Source organism: Meles meles, chromosome 1 (assembly GCF_922984935.1).
Source record: "Meles meles chromosome 1, mMelMel3.1 paternal haplotype, whole genome shotgun sequence".
In the NCBI taxonomy this organism is placed as follows: Eukaryota; Metazoa; Chordata; class Mammalia; order Carnivora; family Mustelidae; genus Meles; species Meles meles.
In genome coordinates this window covers 117,467,707-117,482,350 of record NC_060066.1, presented here as the reverse complement: position 1 = coordinate 117,482,350, position 14,644 = coordinate 117,467,707, and the positions used below count along the sequence as shown (strand labels likewise).

Genomic DNA, 14,644 nt, shown 5'->3' with positions numbered 1-14,644 from the left:
GATGTACTGGTAAGATCGTACAGGGAATGCCAACGTGTCACGGTCAAGTTATCTCAGAAAAACATGTCTCTTGTCTTTAAAGTCACCTCAGTTGAGGATACCAGAATTTCTTTTTCCCCATTTGTAAAGTCATTTCTCAGGTTTCTAATCCAATGTTCTACAACGATGTCATCACATTTCCAGAAAACAACAATTCAGAGTCCTCATTAACTCAAGGCAGCTTTTGTTTGCAGGGGTGACGAATGCTTTCAGGGACAAGTCAGGTAATTTAGGGCACAGAGTGTTGTGGTACTAATAGGGAGCTGTGGTAACTACAGTGAAACGAAAAGCTAGTAGCTTGTCTAATGGTGTGCATAATCTCATATTTTTTGAAGTGCTAGTAAGTGAACAAACAGAAACCCCAAAACGAAAGAAAATAAAAAGTTGTGTGCTGCCCCCCACAACCCCACAAAGAACACAAAAACCACCACTACCAGCAAGACCCGTATTTCAGTGACTCTTCATCTTGGCCTTAGTTAAACCACTTTAACCTTTTTGGGGGATCACAAACAAGAATCTTAGGTTTTCTTAGGTTAATTACATATAATATTTTCTCATACTGATCCTTTGGTTTTACCTTTGGTGTTCTGAAAGCACTTTTTGGGGGCGGTAGCTTCCAAGCCGAAGGGGATCTCCACATGGGCAAAGGGTGCACTGGAATGTCTTCATAGGGATTTTCTTTGGCGGGATCTTAAAAAATAATGGGAAAACAAAGTTCAGAGAAACACAGTTACATGTAAACAAAGGGACTACAGCTAGGAAGAGAAATTAAGAACTATGTTCAGCTCCCTTGTCTATATTGCTGGCCCTTTAAGCTTGAAAACCACTCAGGCATCCCACCAAGCTAAAAGAATTCTCAAAATACTATATACTATAAACATCTACTTCTGAACTCAGCAGTCCACTAAACTGGCTACAAAAACCATTCAAGAATAAAAGAATTTATATGACAAAAGTTTCCATATTTAAAAGAAACAGTGGGGCGCCTGGGTGGCTCAGTTGTTAAGCTTGTCTGCCTTTGGCTCAGGTCAGGCAGGATCCCAGGGTCATGGGATCAAGCCATGCATCAGGTTCTCTGCTCCGTGGTGGGAAGCCTGCTTCTCCTTCTCCCACTCTCTCTGCTTGTGTTCCCTCTCTCCCTGTGTCTCTCTCTGTCAAATAAATACATAAAATCTTAAAAAAAGAAAAAAAAAAAAGAAACACCTACAGCAACATATGCTTGATTATAAAAGAAAATACCATCCTACAGTTAAGGGCCCCACCAAATACACACTCATTAAATTTAACTGCAAAGTTTGTGGACACGTACATATGATATCCTCATAGATATTGTCCTCCGACTGTGTGTAATAAAGTGCTGAGCCAGAATTTCTTCCAAGTTCCTCATGAATCTTCTGTGAGCTCCGATTTCGAAAGTGCTGAATATCCTCAAATTCAAAGGATTTCCTTAAGAAAGGAGATATGTTTTAAAGTTACATTGTTTTAAAACTCTAGTGTTCTTGGGGCACCTGGGTGGCTCAGTGGGTTAAGCCTCTGCCTTCAGCTCAGGTCATGATCCCAGGGTCCTGGGATCGAGCCCTGCATCGGGCTCTCTGCTCAGCGAGGAGCCTGCTTCCCCCTCTCTCTCTGCCTGCTTCTCTGCCTACTTGTGATCTCTGTCTGTTAAATACATAAATTAAAAAAAATCTTTAAAAAACAAATAAATGAAACACTAGTGTTCTTTAAATTGGTATGCTAGAAATCAGTAAGTAAAGGACTTGCATGCAAAATTACAAAGGTGTTTTATCATATGCCTAAGAATAATAAACTAAGCTGATACCTTATACACGTCATGAGAAAACTGGAGGCCTTTGGCCACTACATTCACGTTCTTTATTGCATAACTTTATAAAATTCACTCTGATGAAAAGTGAAGCCAAGACCAGCATGTCCTAAATGAAGCAGAAGAACGTACTTACTTCCCTACACATTCTTACACGATACAAAATGCAAGTTTTCCCGATGTTCTTATGTCCGCAAATTGTCTTAGGTATTATTTCCTTTTGTAGGTAATTTTCCCTTGGGTTAATCAACATCTGTAAAATCAAACTAGGCCTGTAACCCATGCAGGAAAATGAAAATGGCTTTGAAAAGAGAAAAGCAGTTCAGTAGCTCTGTAAGGGCAATACTTAGAAATCATTACGGAGCAAATAAAAACACACCTTTTAGATCTCCCTCTGATTTTTCTGCTATATTTCTTCGGTTCAGGTTCCTGAGAAGAGGCCAAAGAAGACTCCGTGCAGGAATTATTTTCACAGTATTTTCTGTCACAGTTTCTTTCCTTAGGTGGCATAACACCGGATTCAGATAAATATCTGAATGTCCTGCGAGGTTTGGGCAAAGGATTTATAGAAGGTCCGCATTCTTGTCCCTCGGGTTCAGAGTAAATATTTTCTAAGCTCTTGGTTATTCCATATGAACTATCCAGAACTCTGAAATTTTCTTTTTCTGAAGAGTCACAGCGTTCTAAAGCCAAATTTAAGACTTTGTCTGGGGGGAGTGCTTCTATTTTCTTCCACAGTATCTGGGAGGTATAGAAGTTTCCTGGAGGTAAGGAAGTCTCTGGATCCAGAACAACCCCTTTCCAGCTCTCGATCTGTTTGACCCTAGAACATACCCAGGTGGATTCCGATTCATTTCTAAAGAGGTGTGGATCATCACACCCACACTGCCCACTTTCATCCTCAGTGTGATCGTGGCTGTTAGCATCTTCATTAACGTCTAGACCAACACTTCGAGAGTTGGTATCCAACTTTTTGCTCTTTCCTTCAGCAAGAGGACTTTTCTTAAGAAGAATCTCTTGATGGCAGTTAGTGTATCTCACTCCAAAGTCCTTCGGATGCCACTTCCCTGGATTAGATTCACCGTTAGCTCTTCCTTCCCACTGAGAAATTTTTTGTTTGATGTTTTTGCAGTGGCTTCTTGACAGTGTCTGAACAGCAGAACGAGAAAAACCAGCATCCATGTTCCCAGTTGGGTGCATGACAAACTATGGATTTTACTGAGGCTCCATTATAAGTAACTGTAAAATACTGTTTTCTTTATCCTGTCATTTAGTATCCAAACAATTCCAGCATTTTCCTTTCATCTTTAACCTGGAAATCTCTTTTTAAAAAGAAAAATCTTGATTACTGATCCTGTGGAAAACGGCTGCAACTTTATGTTGAATATTCCTATTAAAAAGAGACAATCATTATGTTAACACAGTTTTATAATTTCCTAATTTAAAGTCCACTAAAACACTGCCTATCTCTCCCTAAATAATTCACTTACATTGCATATGTAAAAATATACTTGTCATCCACTAAATCATTCAACTCCATAAAGGCATTCCTAAGATGATGCTAGAACACAGAGAAAATAACTACCTTGTGATATTTCTCAAATTGTCAGCTTTAATGTCCTGCCCTATTTAATTTCCTAAACTTACATAGAAGGAGGTTTTATAAGAGATTACATAGAGTAGTATATATTATTTTGTAAAATTAATTCCTTATGAAAACTTCTCTTAACAAAACAAGAACCATCAAGAGTATTATAAAAAGCATACACATATAGAAATACCTCCCAAATAACTAAGAAGTTTATTCATACACCCAGAGAAAGATCCAGTTAGTCTGGAAACTTATCAATACCTAATTTCCTCCTCCTCTCCTATGTTGGGAGATAATACTAGCCCTTATTTCAACATACCCTTATTTCAACTTTCCCATTTAGCAGCACAGGACTCCATACGCACAGAGCTAATGACAAGCCAATGTGCCATTAACTATCAGTTGCTTCAAAATATCATAACTTATTTTGTCACCCACTGAACTTTTGCACATTGCTGCCACCACACCCTTGACCCAATTCGGCAAAAATACTTACAGGCACTGTCACAGTCCTTCCTTTCACACACAGGCTTCACTCATTGAGGCTCAAAAATGTTTCCTCAAATGTAAAATTTGGCATAGAACTTTTCTTATCAACTGAGTAAAGACCCGATCTCAAGTTCTAATGTATACTGGTTATAAATAGCAACTGATTCAAAACTTCCTGAGGCAGGGGTCATCCTTCCTTGAGCTTTGTCTGTGGGGCCTTGATTAACAGGCAGGAAAATATCTTGGCCCAGCTCTGTCAGGGCAGCTGACCAAAACTGATACACAATTCACACGCAAAATTTATTCTAGGCGGGACAATTGCTAATCAGGCTTCCATCAACTTTCCTTTCAACCATTCCTACAAGTTTGTAGGAAAATCAGCTTGGCCTGCAAATAGACTCTGGTGAGGACTGAATGAAAAAAAAATCATTCTAAATAACCTTAAGATATTAAACTAATGTGGGTGGAAAAAAACAAACCCTAAGCCCCAAAATACCAAAGCTGTTGTTGCAGAACTCTTTCTTTTTTTGGCTGCTGCCACTGCCACCACGGTCCCTAGCCCTCGCTGTGCGTGACCTGCCCACACCATCTGGGGTCCAGGCCCAGAACTCTCCATAAAGACTAACGCGTACAATGTGAAGGCCCAATCAGCCACTGCTCACTATTAAACTGAACATCATTTTGTCGCTTCTGATGTTTACAGAGTAGTCCTAAGGATTTCAGGGTGTGCTTGAGACTCACGTTTTCCTCACAATAGACAAGGTTGGAAGTACAGCTGACCCCTGAACAAAGCTGGGGTGAGAGGTGCTGACCACCCCCACAGTAGAAAATCTGCATATAACTTTTGACTTCTCCAAAATTTAATTACCAAAAGCCTATCAGATGGCAGGAAGAAGCTGTACACATAACATTAACAGTTGATTAACACATATTTTTATGTTATATGTATTATATGCCATATTCTTTTTTTAATATACTGTATTCTTATAAAAAACAGAGAAAATGTTAAGAAAAATCTTAAGGAAGAGAAAATATATTTACAGTGCTGTCCTGTACTTATTGCATAATACCTACCTAGAAGTGAACCTGCACAATTCAAACCTGTGTCATTCAAGGGTCAACTGTATTTTTCTCTCTCCTAGGAGCCTAGTAGAGGTTTTCAGCAGTCTTTGTCAATGCTTTCTTTACCTTTCCTTTGTTAATTAATATGTGAATGTATGTAATGTATGAATGACTGTAAGGTACAAATGGATCAAACCGGGAAGAAAGATGAAATTTGCTAGGGCTAAAGAAATTTTTTTTAGCGCCAAAGAAAAATTTTTTTAAAAGATTTTTACTTATTTATTTGACAGAGAGATACAGAGAGAGCACAAGTAGAGCAGCAGGCAGAGGGAGAGGGAGAAGCAGACCCTGAGCAGGGAACTCAATGCACGGTTCGATCCCAGCACCCTGGGATCATGACCTGAGCTGAAGGCAGTGGCTTAACTGACTGAGCCATCCAGGCAGGCCAAAGAAATTTTTAACTTGAAGATCATTAGCAACAAACGCTAGATTTATGGACTTCACACACAATTATGAATGATGTGTATTGATGGTGTTTCAGGGGCAATCAGGTAGCAGATGAACCTCAGATACTCCTAACAGACGTGGACATCATAAACAAATGCTACTTGCTCCTAAACATACATATTAATACACTGCAACTTTCAAAATATGGACAAATGATTTCAGAAACAAAAAAGTTTTAATGCATTCTAACTAGACAGATGTCTACCTGGACAGTACAGAGAATTTACCTTTATATCTGATTTCACAGTTCCAATTTTTGACAGATTAAACTCTTTATAATGTGGCTTGCCTCTTCTCATATACAAGTTCTGATTCTGTCCCCTCCAAAAAATAAGAATCACTCACCAAACCAAGAAGCATCTCATGTCTGACTTAAACCTAATTGAATTCTGAGCCACCTTCCTCCCCAGAACCTCCTCTACGTGGCTCTCCTGCTCCATGCGATCCTTTATATCCCACCCCTCACATCCCCAGTTTCTTGCATTGATCTCCCTACCAGGAACATTCTAAGCCCCAAGTGCTGGCCCAGTTTTCAAGTCCTAGATCTCTCCACATCTTCATCTTTTGGAAAACTCCCTCAAGCCAACTCACACATTTATCCCTAGAGATTGCTTCTTCAAGTTTGCTGCAATGGTTCTAACAAAAACAGAGACTGAGAAAATATGACAACTTCAACAATTTTTAGGATTTTTTTTTCTTAATACCACGAAATGAGTCAGACTTCCCTCCCAGTAAAGATGACTAAGGCAGCAGGCAGGACTCACAACTTAAAGAGGAGGGAGAGCACTCAATCACCATAATGGATATCTCAACAGAAGAAACAGCGACAGAACAAAAGATGTACAAATATGAAAAATCAAGCATGGTTTTAGAAGCATAATAAAATACCATGCTTGGAATAAAGGGTACTAATCAAACTTTTTTCCCTCCTATTCTTTGCTCCCAAAAAGGTGATCCTTCATCAGGTCCCCCTCCACTTTTTAAAAAATATTTAATTTATTTATTTGACAGACAGAGATGACAAGTAGGTAGAGAGGCAAGCGGGGTTGGCGGGGGAGGGGGGAACAGGCTCCCTGCTGAGCAGAGAGCCCGATGCAGGGCTTGATCCCAGGATCCTGGGATCATGATCTGAGCTGAAGGCAGAGGCTTTAACCCACTGAGCCAGGGTTAGTGCCCCTAGGTCCCCTTGTTTTTATTTATTTATTTTGAGTATTTACTTTCATCCAAGAAACCCATCAACTGTACTTTATCAGCTTAAAATGTAATGTGTAATATAACTTATCATATACAGGATTCTGTGTTCTTAACATATTAAAAAGAAACCAATTTGACTCCATTCAGGTAAGTGAAATTCTCTGGAAAAGAGAATACTGATGCTCTGTTTTACTAACTCAAGCCTTACATGGGAAAGCTTCTCACTCCAAATCCTTTGAAACATTTTATTTGATCAAACATAAATATCTGACAAAATAGGAAGAATCTGGAACATTCTGAAAGTTGATTTAAAAACTGATGTAAGAGTATACTTATAACGACTGATCTACTTTAGACAGAGAGAGAGAGGGCAGTTGCGTGAGTGTGGGGGGACGGACAGAAGGAGAAACTTTTCCACCAGACTCCCCCCTGAGCGCAGAGCCCAACAGGGGGTGCAATGCGAGGGTTTGGGAATGTGGGGTAGGGGTGAGGGGCTCAATCTCACAACCCATGAGTTCAAGACCTGAGCTGAAACCAAGTCTAATGCTCAACCAAATGAGCCACAGAGGTGCCCTGAGGGTATGCTTTTATTTTTTTTTTTATTTTTATTTTTTTAAAGATTTTATTTATTTATTTGACAGAGAGAGATCACAAGTAGGCAGAGAGAGAGGAGGAAGCAGGCTCCCCACGGAGCAGAGAGCCCGATGCGGGGCTTGATCCCAGGACCCTGAGATCATGACCTGAGCCGAAGGCAGCGGCTTAATCCACTGAGCCACCCAGGCGCCCCGAGGGTATGCTTTTAAATGATTAATATTTTTTATGTGAATTTTACCTCAATTAGAAAAATGATGAAAGGGGTACCTGGGTGGCTCATCCTCAGTGTTATCGTCTTCTCAGGGTCCTGGGATTGAGCCCCACATGGGGCTCTCTGCTCAGTAGGGAGCCTACTTCCCTTCCTCTCTCTATGCTTGCCTCTCTGTCTACTTGTAATCTCTGTCTGTCAAATGAATAAATAAAATCTAAAAAAAGAAAGAAAGAAAAATGATGAAAGGGACAAGAAAGACTCTTACCACCGGCCACAATAGAGTCATTGAACTAGACTTGCTTTCCCAGCATAACTACAAAACCAGACTTACAGATTAAATAAAATAAATGCTTTTGATATTGGATAACAGACAACACAGGACTGTAACCTCTAAATGAAGAAAAACAAATAAGGCAGGCACTATGTCAGCTCAGTTTTCACCTTGGAGGCTCTTTCCAGAAAACAGCACAGAACATGATACACTTGCTGAGTTACAGATAAATGGATCAGAGTTTGGAGGGGCTAGGAAAGATGGCATTTTCAGGGCCCCGTATCAGATAGGAGGGAGCAACACAGAAAAAGTTCCAGAAATCTATGTAGGATCCCTGGAATCTTGGTTTAAATACTAAGTTGCTAAGGCACAGGGTAACACTGCTGGAAACAAATTAATAGGGAAAGAAGCCGATTAATACCCAGAGTTCACAAAGGGCTGGGAAATGTCCAACTTCCAATGATCTATAGAGAAGCAGACTTGTTGAACACCCAGGCGATTCAGTAAAGACGTTAGGAGCATGGCTTGTCAGTAGGGCTAAATTAGCCCTACAATAAAGACTACTTTCGAACTACCCTAACAAAGCTTTTAAAAAGTCTTAAAAGCAGGGCACCTGGGTGGCTCAGTGGGTTAAGCCGCTGCCTTCAGCTCAGGTCATGATCTCGGGGTCCTGGGATCGAGTCCTGCATCGGGCTCTCTGCTCAGCAGGGAGCCTGCTTCCCTCTCTCTCTCTCTGCCTGCCTCTCTATCTGCTTGTGATCTCTCTGTCAAATAAATAAATAAAATCTTTTAAAAAAAATGTAAAAAGTCTTAAAAGCGGGTGACTCAGTTGGTTAGGCATCTACCTTTAGCTCAGGTCATGATCCCAGGGTCCTGGGATCAAGTCTTATAGTGGGCTCCCTGCTCAGCAGAGACCTTGCTTCTCCCTCTCCCTCTGCCTGCTGCTCTGCCTACTTGTGCTCTCTATCTCTGTGTCTAATAAATAATCTTTAAAAACAAACAAACAAACCCACAAATTCAAAGATTAAGTTATCAGAATTTCAAGATGTCTACAACAGAGCATAAAGCCCCTCGAGGGCCATTTTGAGTGCAGGACCCTGTACAGCTACATTGATTGTCTGCCCATGAAGCCGGCCCTGTCTACACTATATTGTGGAATTTATAGCAATGTGGGAATAAAATGTCAGAAGAGCACAAAGGAGGGAAAGGAAAATGGAAAGAAATATATAAGTTTCTTACTTCATATATGAAGTAGTACATTTTTAAGATTTTATTTTTAAGTAATCTCTATATCCAACATGAGACTCAAACTCACAACCTCAAGATCAAGAGTTGCATGCTCCTCTGGCTGAGGCAGCCAGGAACCCCATGCAGTACATTATCTGAAGGGGAAAGATTAAAGTTGTACGCTGTGCACTCTAAAGCAATCACTAAAGAATCGAATTCTAAAAAAATACTCAGTGCAGAAAAAGACAGGTTGGCAGGGAGGAGGAAGAACCACAAGAACCACCACCACCACCACCACCACCACCACAAAAACCCAAAAAGAAACAGAAAATGAATAGCAAGACTGTACACTTAAATCTAACCATTCTAATAATTATGTTAACTGTAAATGAGCTAAATTCTAAATAAAAGGCAAAGATGATCATACTTGATTAAAAAACAAAAAAACAAGACCTAACTCTGCACTTCTTTAAGAACTGCATTTTGAATTTCAAGACACTTCTGTTACAATAAAGAGGTTAGGCCAAGAAATACTAGCAGAGATAAAGAGATAAAGACATTTCAAACAAAAATGGAGACAATTCGTCAAGAAAATTGAATAATCCCCCCATTTTTTTTTTAGATTTTGTTTATTTGACAGAGAGACACAGCAAGAGAGGGAATACAAGCATGGGGAGTGGCAGATGGAAAAGCAGGCTTTCTGACTAGCAAGGAGCCCAAAGCGGGCTCAATCCCAGGACTCTGGGATTACGATCTGAGCTGAAGACAAACACTTAATGACTGAGCCACCCAAGTGCCCCCAAGATTGAATAATCCTCAATGTTCATGTACGTAATAACACAGTTTCAAAATGTAAGAAGCAAAAAATGTAGAGCCAAAAGGACAAATGGACAAATCTGTAATTTTACTGAGGATTTCATTACTCTTTCATGAGTAATAGCCCCATTGACAGAAAATCAGGAAATAGATAAAAGACTTGAATACCGCCATTAATCAACTTGACCTAAGTGATATTTTAGAACACTACACCCAACAACAATAGAATATATATTCAAGCATACATGGAATATTTACAAGTAAACCATTTGTTGGACAATAAAATAAAACTTAATGAATTTTAAATGACTGAAGTCATCCTGAGAATGATTCTCTAACACAAATGGAACTTAATTAAAAATAAATAATCAAAAGATATCTGGAAAATGCCAAGATATTTGGAAAAATGCTTATGTTATAAAAAGAAAAAAGTTTGGAAATACTGTATCTTGCTGTTTTAAGTTAAAATACATTTTATTCCATTAAGTTTCAAGTCATCACTTTAATTTTTTAAAGATTAAAAATTTTTTTTTATTTGACAGGCAGAGATCACAAGCACACAGAGAGGCAGGCAGAGAGAGAGAGAGAGAGGAGGAAGCAGGCTCCCTGCTGAGCAGAGAGCCCAAAGCAGGGCTCGATCCCAGGACCCTGGGATTATGACCTGAGCCGAAGGCAGAGGCTTTAACCCACTGAGACACCCAGGCGCCCCTCAAGTCATCACTTTAAATTATTCTCCAGATTAAATGCTCTACATTAATATCTGTCTAAATTATCCTACTGCCCATCCTGCACAAAATGTACCATCCTTTTCAATATTACATGCTTCTAAATCCTATAGTGAAATTTGAATGTCATTATTCCACTTAATATCTGAAAAAAATCCCAGTGATGTAAGGCTGTTTCTTAAGAAGGAATAAAAAGTAAATTAAACACAAAGTAGAAGAAAATAGTAAAATGTAAATATTCATGAAATAACAACCACCAAACAACAGAGAAATCAACGAAACATAAAAAGTTATTTGAGGGGCGCCTGGGTGGCTCAGTGGATTAAACCGCGGAGCAGAGAGCCTGCTTCCTCCTCTCTCTCTGCCTGCCTCTCTGCCTACTTGTGATCTCTCTCTCTCTGTCAAATAAATAAAAAATTAAAAAAAAAAAAGTTATTTGAGATGTCAATAAACTGATAAACATCTAAGTGGGCTGAACAACAACAACAAAAAAGAAAAAGCACAAATTAGCAGTATGAGGAATAAAAAAGGGGTTATTACCTACAGATCTTTCATTAAAGGATGTAAAGGATGATTATGAATAAATTTGTTGTAGTAAATTTGACAACTTAAATGAGATGGACAAATTCCTTGAAAGATATAAATTGCCAAAACAGACACAGGAAGATACAGGAATTCTGAGTATCTCTATTTTTTAATTAAAATTTTAATTGAAAGCCTTACATTAAAAAAACTCCAGGTCCACACAGCTTCACTTGTTAATTTTATTAAACATTCAAAGACATAATACTAATCTTATACAAACTCTTCCAGAGAACAGAAGAGGAAACATTTTTAACTCATTTTGTAAGACCAACATTACCCTGTTGGAAAACCAAAGACACTACAAGGGAAGAAAAATATAGAACAGAACTCATGAACTCATGTGAAAGTCCTTTCAAAACAGCAGCAAATAAAAGTCATAAATAAACATAAAAAATACTGAGTCATGACTAAGTACAGTTTATAAGAGAATGCAAAATTGCTTTACAATTAAAAATCTTTATATTTATGAGATAAAGAAAAAAGTCCCCTTGTAATTATCTTAGCAGATGCAAAAAAGCTTTTGAAAAAATTTCACACTCATTCATAATTGGGGGAAAAAACTTCTAGCAAATCAGAAACTGAATTTCCACAATCTGATAAATGGCAACTATGAAAAAATCAAGGTAATATCATACTAAGTGATAAAAGATTTGACACCTTTCCCTTAAGATTGGGAAAAAGGCAAGGATATCTTCTTCCACTGCTTTTATTCAATACTCTTATTTCATTTAGATAGGGAAAGTGCCCTTTCAGGTCTGACACACTGAGGAACAAGGTTGTGAAAAAGAGGAGGACTTGGTGTGGTGCTGCCATTTCCAACATCTTGGGTCCCTACACCTTTTGCAGAACTCCCAACAGTGCTACATTGGGACAGACCATCTAGTGGTTCACAACCTATGTGGTCTGTAGGAGCCACTATGAAAAGGGCTTAAGGAAGAATTTGTCATTTTCAATGGAAAACAAGTGGCAAGTGATTATGAAAACAAGTGATTATGATAACTGTGTACTTTGGATTTGGATTTGCAGCACCTTTTTTTTCAATAGTAAGACACCAGCTGCTTAAGAAATAAGGATGTTTTAATTAATCCATTAAACAGATGTGAAAAGGAACATTTAGGTTCAATCTCTTTGAAAAAATGAATCAAACTCTTGAATTCAACATAATATGTTTGTAAATAAACTTATGGCATAAAAAAAAGAAAAGAAAGAAAAAGGAAAAGAAATAAAACAAGATTGTGTATATGCAGAAAGTCCTAAGAAACCTACAGTAACAAGCTACTAAAATTCATCAGGGAATTTAGCAAGGTCTCAGGATACATGATCAATATGAAAGAGGGAAACTGTACTTATACATACAGGGAATAAATAATTAGAAAGTGAAATGTAAAATAATATAAAAAGTTGCATAAAAATCATGAAATGCTTAGGGGTACAAAACTTGTACACTGAAAATACAAGATATTGCTAAGAGAAAAAAATTAAAGAACTACTAAATAAACAGAGATCCATCACATTAATGAACTAGAAGATTAGATTTTGTTAAGACATCAAATTCTCTCAAAATTGAGCTGTAGATTCAACACAGTCCTAATCAAAATCACAGCAGGCTTTGTTGCAGAAATTGACAAGCTGATTCTTAAATTTATCTGGAAATGCAAAGGACCTCAAATAGCCTAAAACTTTTTCAAAAATAAGAAAGTTGGGGGCACCTGGGTGGGCTCAGTGGGTTAAAGCCTCTGCCTTCGGCTCGGGTCATGATCCCAGGGTCCTGGGATCGAGCCCCGCATCGGGCTCTCTGCTCCGCGGGGAGCCTGCTTCCTCCTTTCTCTCTGCCTGCCTCTCTGCCTACTTGTGATTTCTGTCTGTCAAATAAATAAGTAAAATCTTAAAAAAAAATAAGTTGAAGAACATATACTATTGGTTTCGACACTGTAAAGCTACAGTAATCAAGACAATGTGTATTAGTGAAAACAGAAGCAAATGGATCAATAGAAAAGTACAGAGTCTAGAAAGAGGTTGACTTCCACAAAGCCGGGGGGAAATAATCTTTCTAATAGATGGCTTTGAAACAAATGGATATTTACAGGGAAAAAAATTAACCTTGCCCATTACACAGCATTTACAAAAGTTAACTTGAAATATATCATAAGTCTAAACCTAACAGATAAAACTATAAACCTCCTAGAAGAAAAAATAGACAAAAAAAAAATCTTTAAAGAAAGAAAAGATTTGATGTCTGATGTGAGGCTCGATCCTAGGATCCTGAGATCATGACCTGAGCTGAAGGCAGAGGCTTAACACACTGAGCCACCCAGGCGCCCCAAGGAAAAGATTTCTTAGGACACAAAAAGCACTAACCCACAGAGGGAAGAAATTAAGATCTTGCACTCTTCTAAGTATGTTTTAAAAATGAAATAGCAAGCCACAAACAGGCAGAGAATATTCAAAATACATATATCTGACAAGCATTTAAATCCACAACATATAAATAACTATTACAAATGAATAAGGCAAACAATATAATTAAAATATACAATCAGATGTGATCTTTTTCCAAAAGATTTTATGAGTAGCCCGTTAGTAAAATAAAGTACCTGAAAAGTGGTGCACTATCATTAGTCATTAAAGACATGCAAATTAACACCCAAGATACCACTACATACCCACTAGAATGGTTAAAATGTGAAAGAATACTAAGTATGGGAGTACCTGGAACTCTCAAACACTGTTCCATTGTAATATGGTACAACCACTTTGGAAAACAGTTTGGCAGTTTCCTATAAAATTAAACATATGATTGCCATATGGAGGAGCAATTTCACTTGTAGGTATTTCATGTGAAAGAAAAATGTTATGTTCACACACATACTTCTACATGAATATTTTCACAGCATCTTTATTCAGAACAGCCCAAATTAGAAACAACCTAAAGGCCATCAGCAAGCGAATACATAAACAAAGTGTAATATATTCATGAAACAGGATATTCCTCAGCAATAAAAAGGAAAACCCACAATACGCACAACGCAGACATCTCCCAAAAACATCCAGAAACAAAAAAGTACATAAAGTATGATTCCATTTATATGAAATTAAAGAACAGCCAAAATTAATCTATAATGAAAGAAAGCAGATCTGTAGTTGTCTAGTGCCAGGAGGGTGAGAACTAACCTCAAAAGAGTATGAGGGAACTTTTGGGGGTGATGAAAATATATCTTGATTGGGATGGCAGTTACAAGAGTGTATACATTTGTCAAAACTAACTGACCATACACTTAAAACAGGTGGATTTTATTGAACAAAGTTATATCCTGGGGCACCAGGCCAGCTCGTTGGTAGAGTATCCAACTCTAGATCTTGAGGTCGTGAGTTCAAGCCCCATTCTTTCTCTTCTCAAGACTCTAACTATGCATATGTTAGACAATTTAATATTATTCCACAGGTTACTTGTGCTCTGTTCATTTATTTTCTTTCACCTTTTTTTTTCTTTCTCTGCTTCAGTTTAGATAAA

General features: G+C 38.2%; 1 protein-coding gene and 1 pseudogene across 1 annotated transcript in view; one reads left to right on the top strand and one right to left on the bottom strand.

The window, feature by feature from the left end:
* The window catches only part of DENND2C (DENN domain containing 2C), an 82,659-nt gene that overhangs the window by 35,412 nt on the left and 32,603 nt on the right, over positions 1-14,644 (bottom strand). Inside the window, exons 2-4 of the mRNA XM_046019522.1 lie at positions 2,241-3,251; positions 1,349-1,485; positions 617-729 (exon numbers count right to left, since the gene is read on the bottom strand). Coding sequence (XP_045875478.1) covers positions 617-729; positions 1,349-1,485; positions 2,241-3,061 — 1,071 coding nt within the window. The 5' untranslated portion in view covers positions 3,062-3,251. The remainder of the gene's footprint in view (positions 1-616; positions 730-1,348; positions 1,486-2,240; positions 3,252-14,644) is intronic.
* On the top strand, positions 11,743-12,203 carry LOC123951461 (annotated as a pseudogene).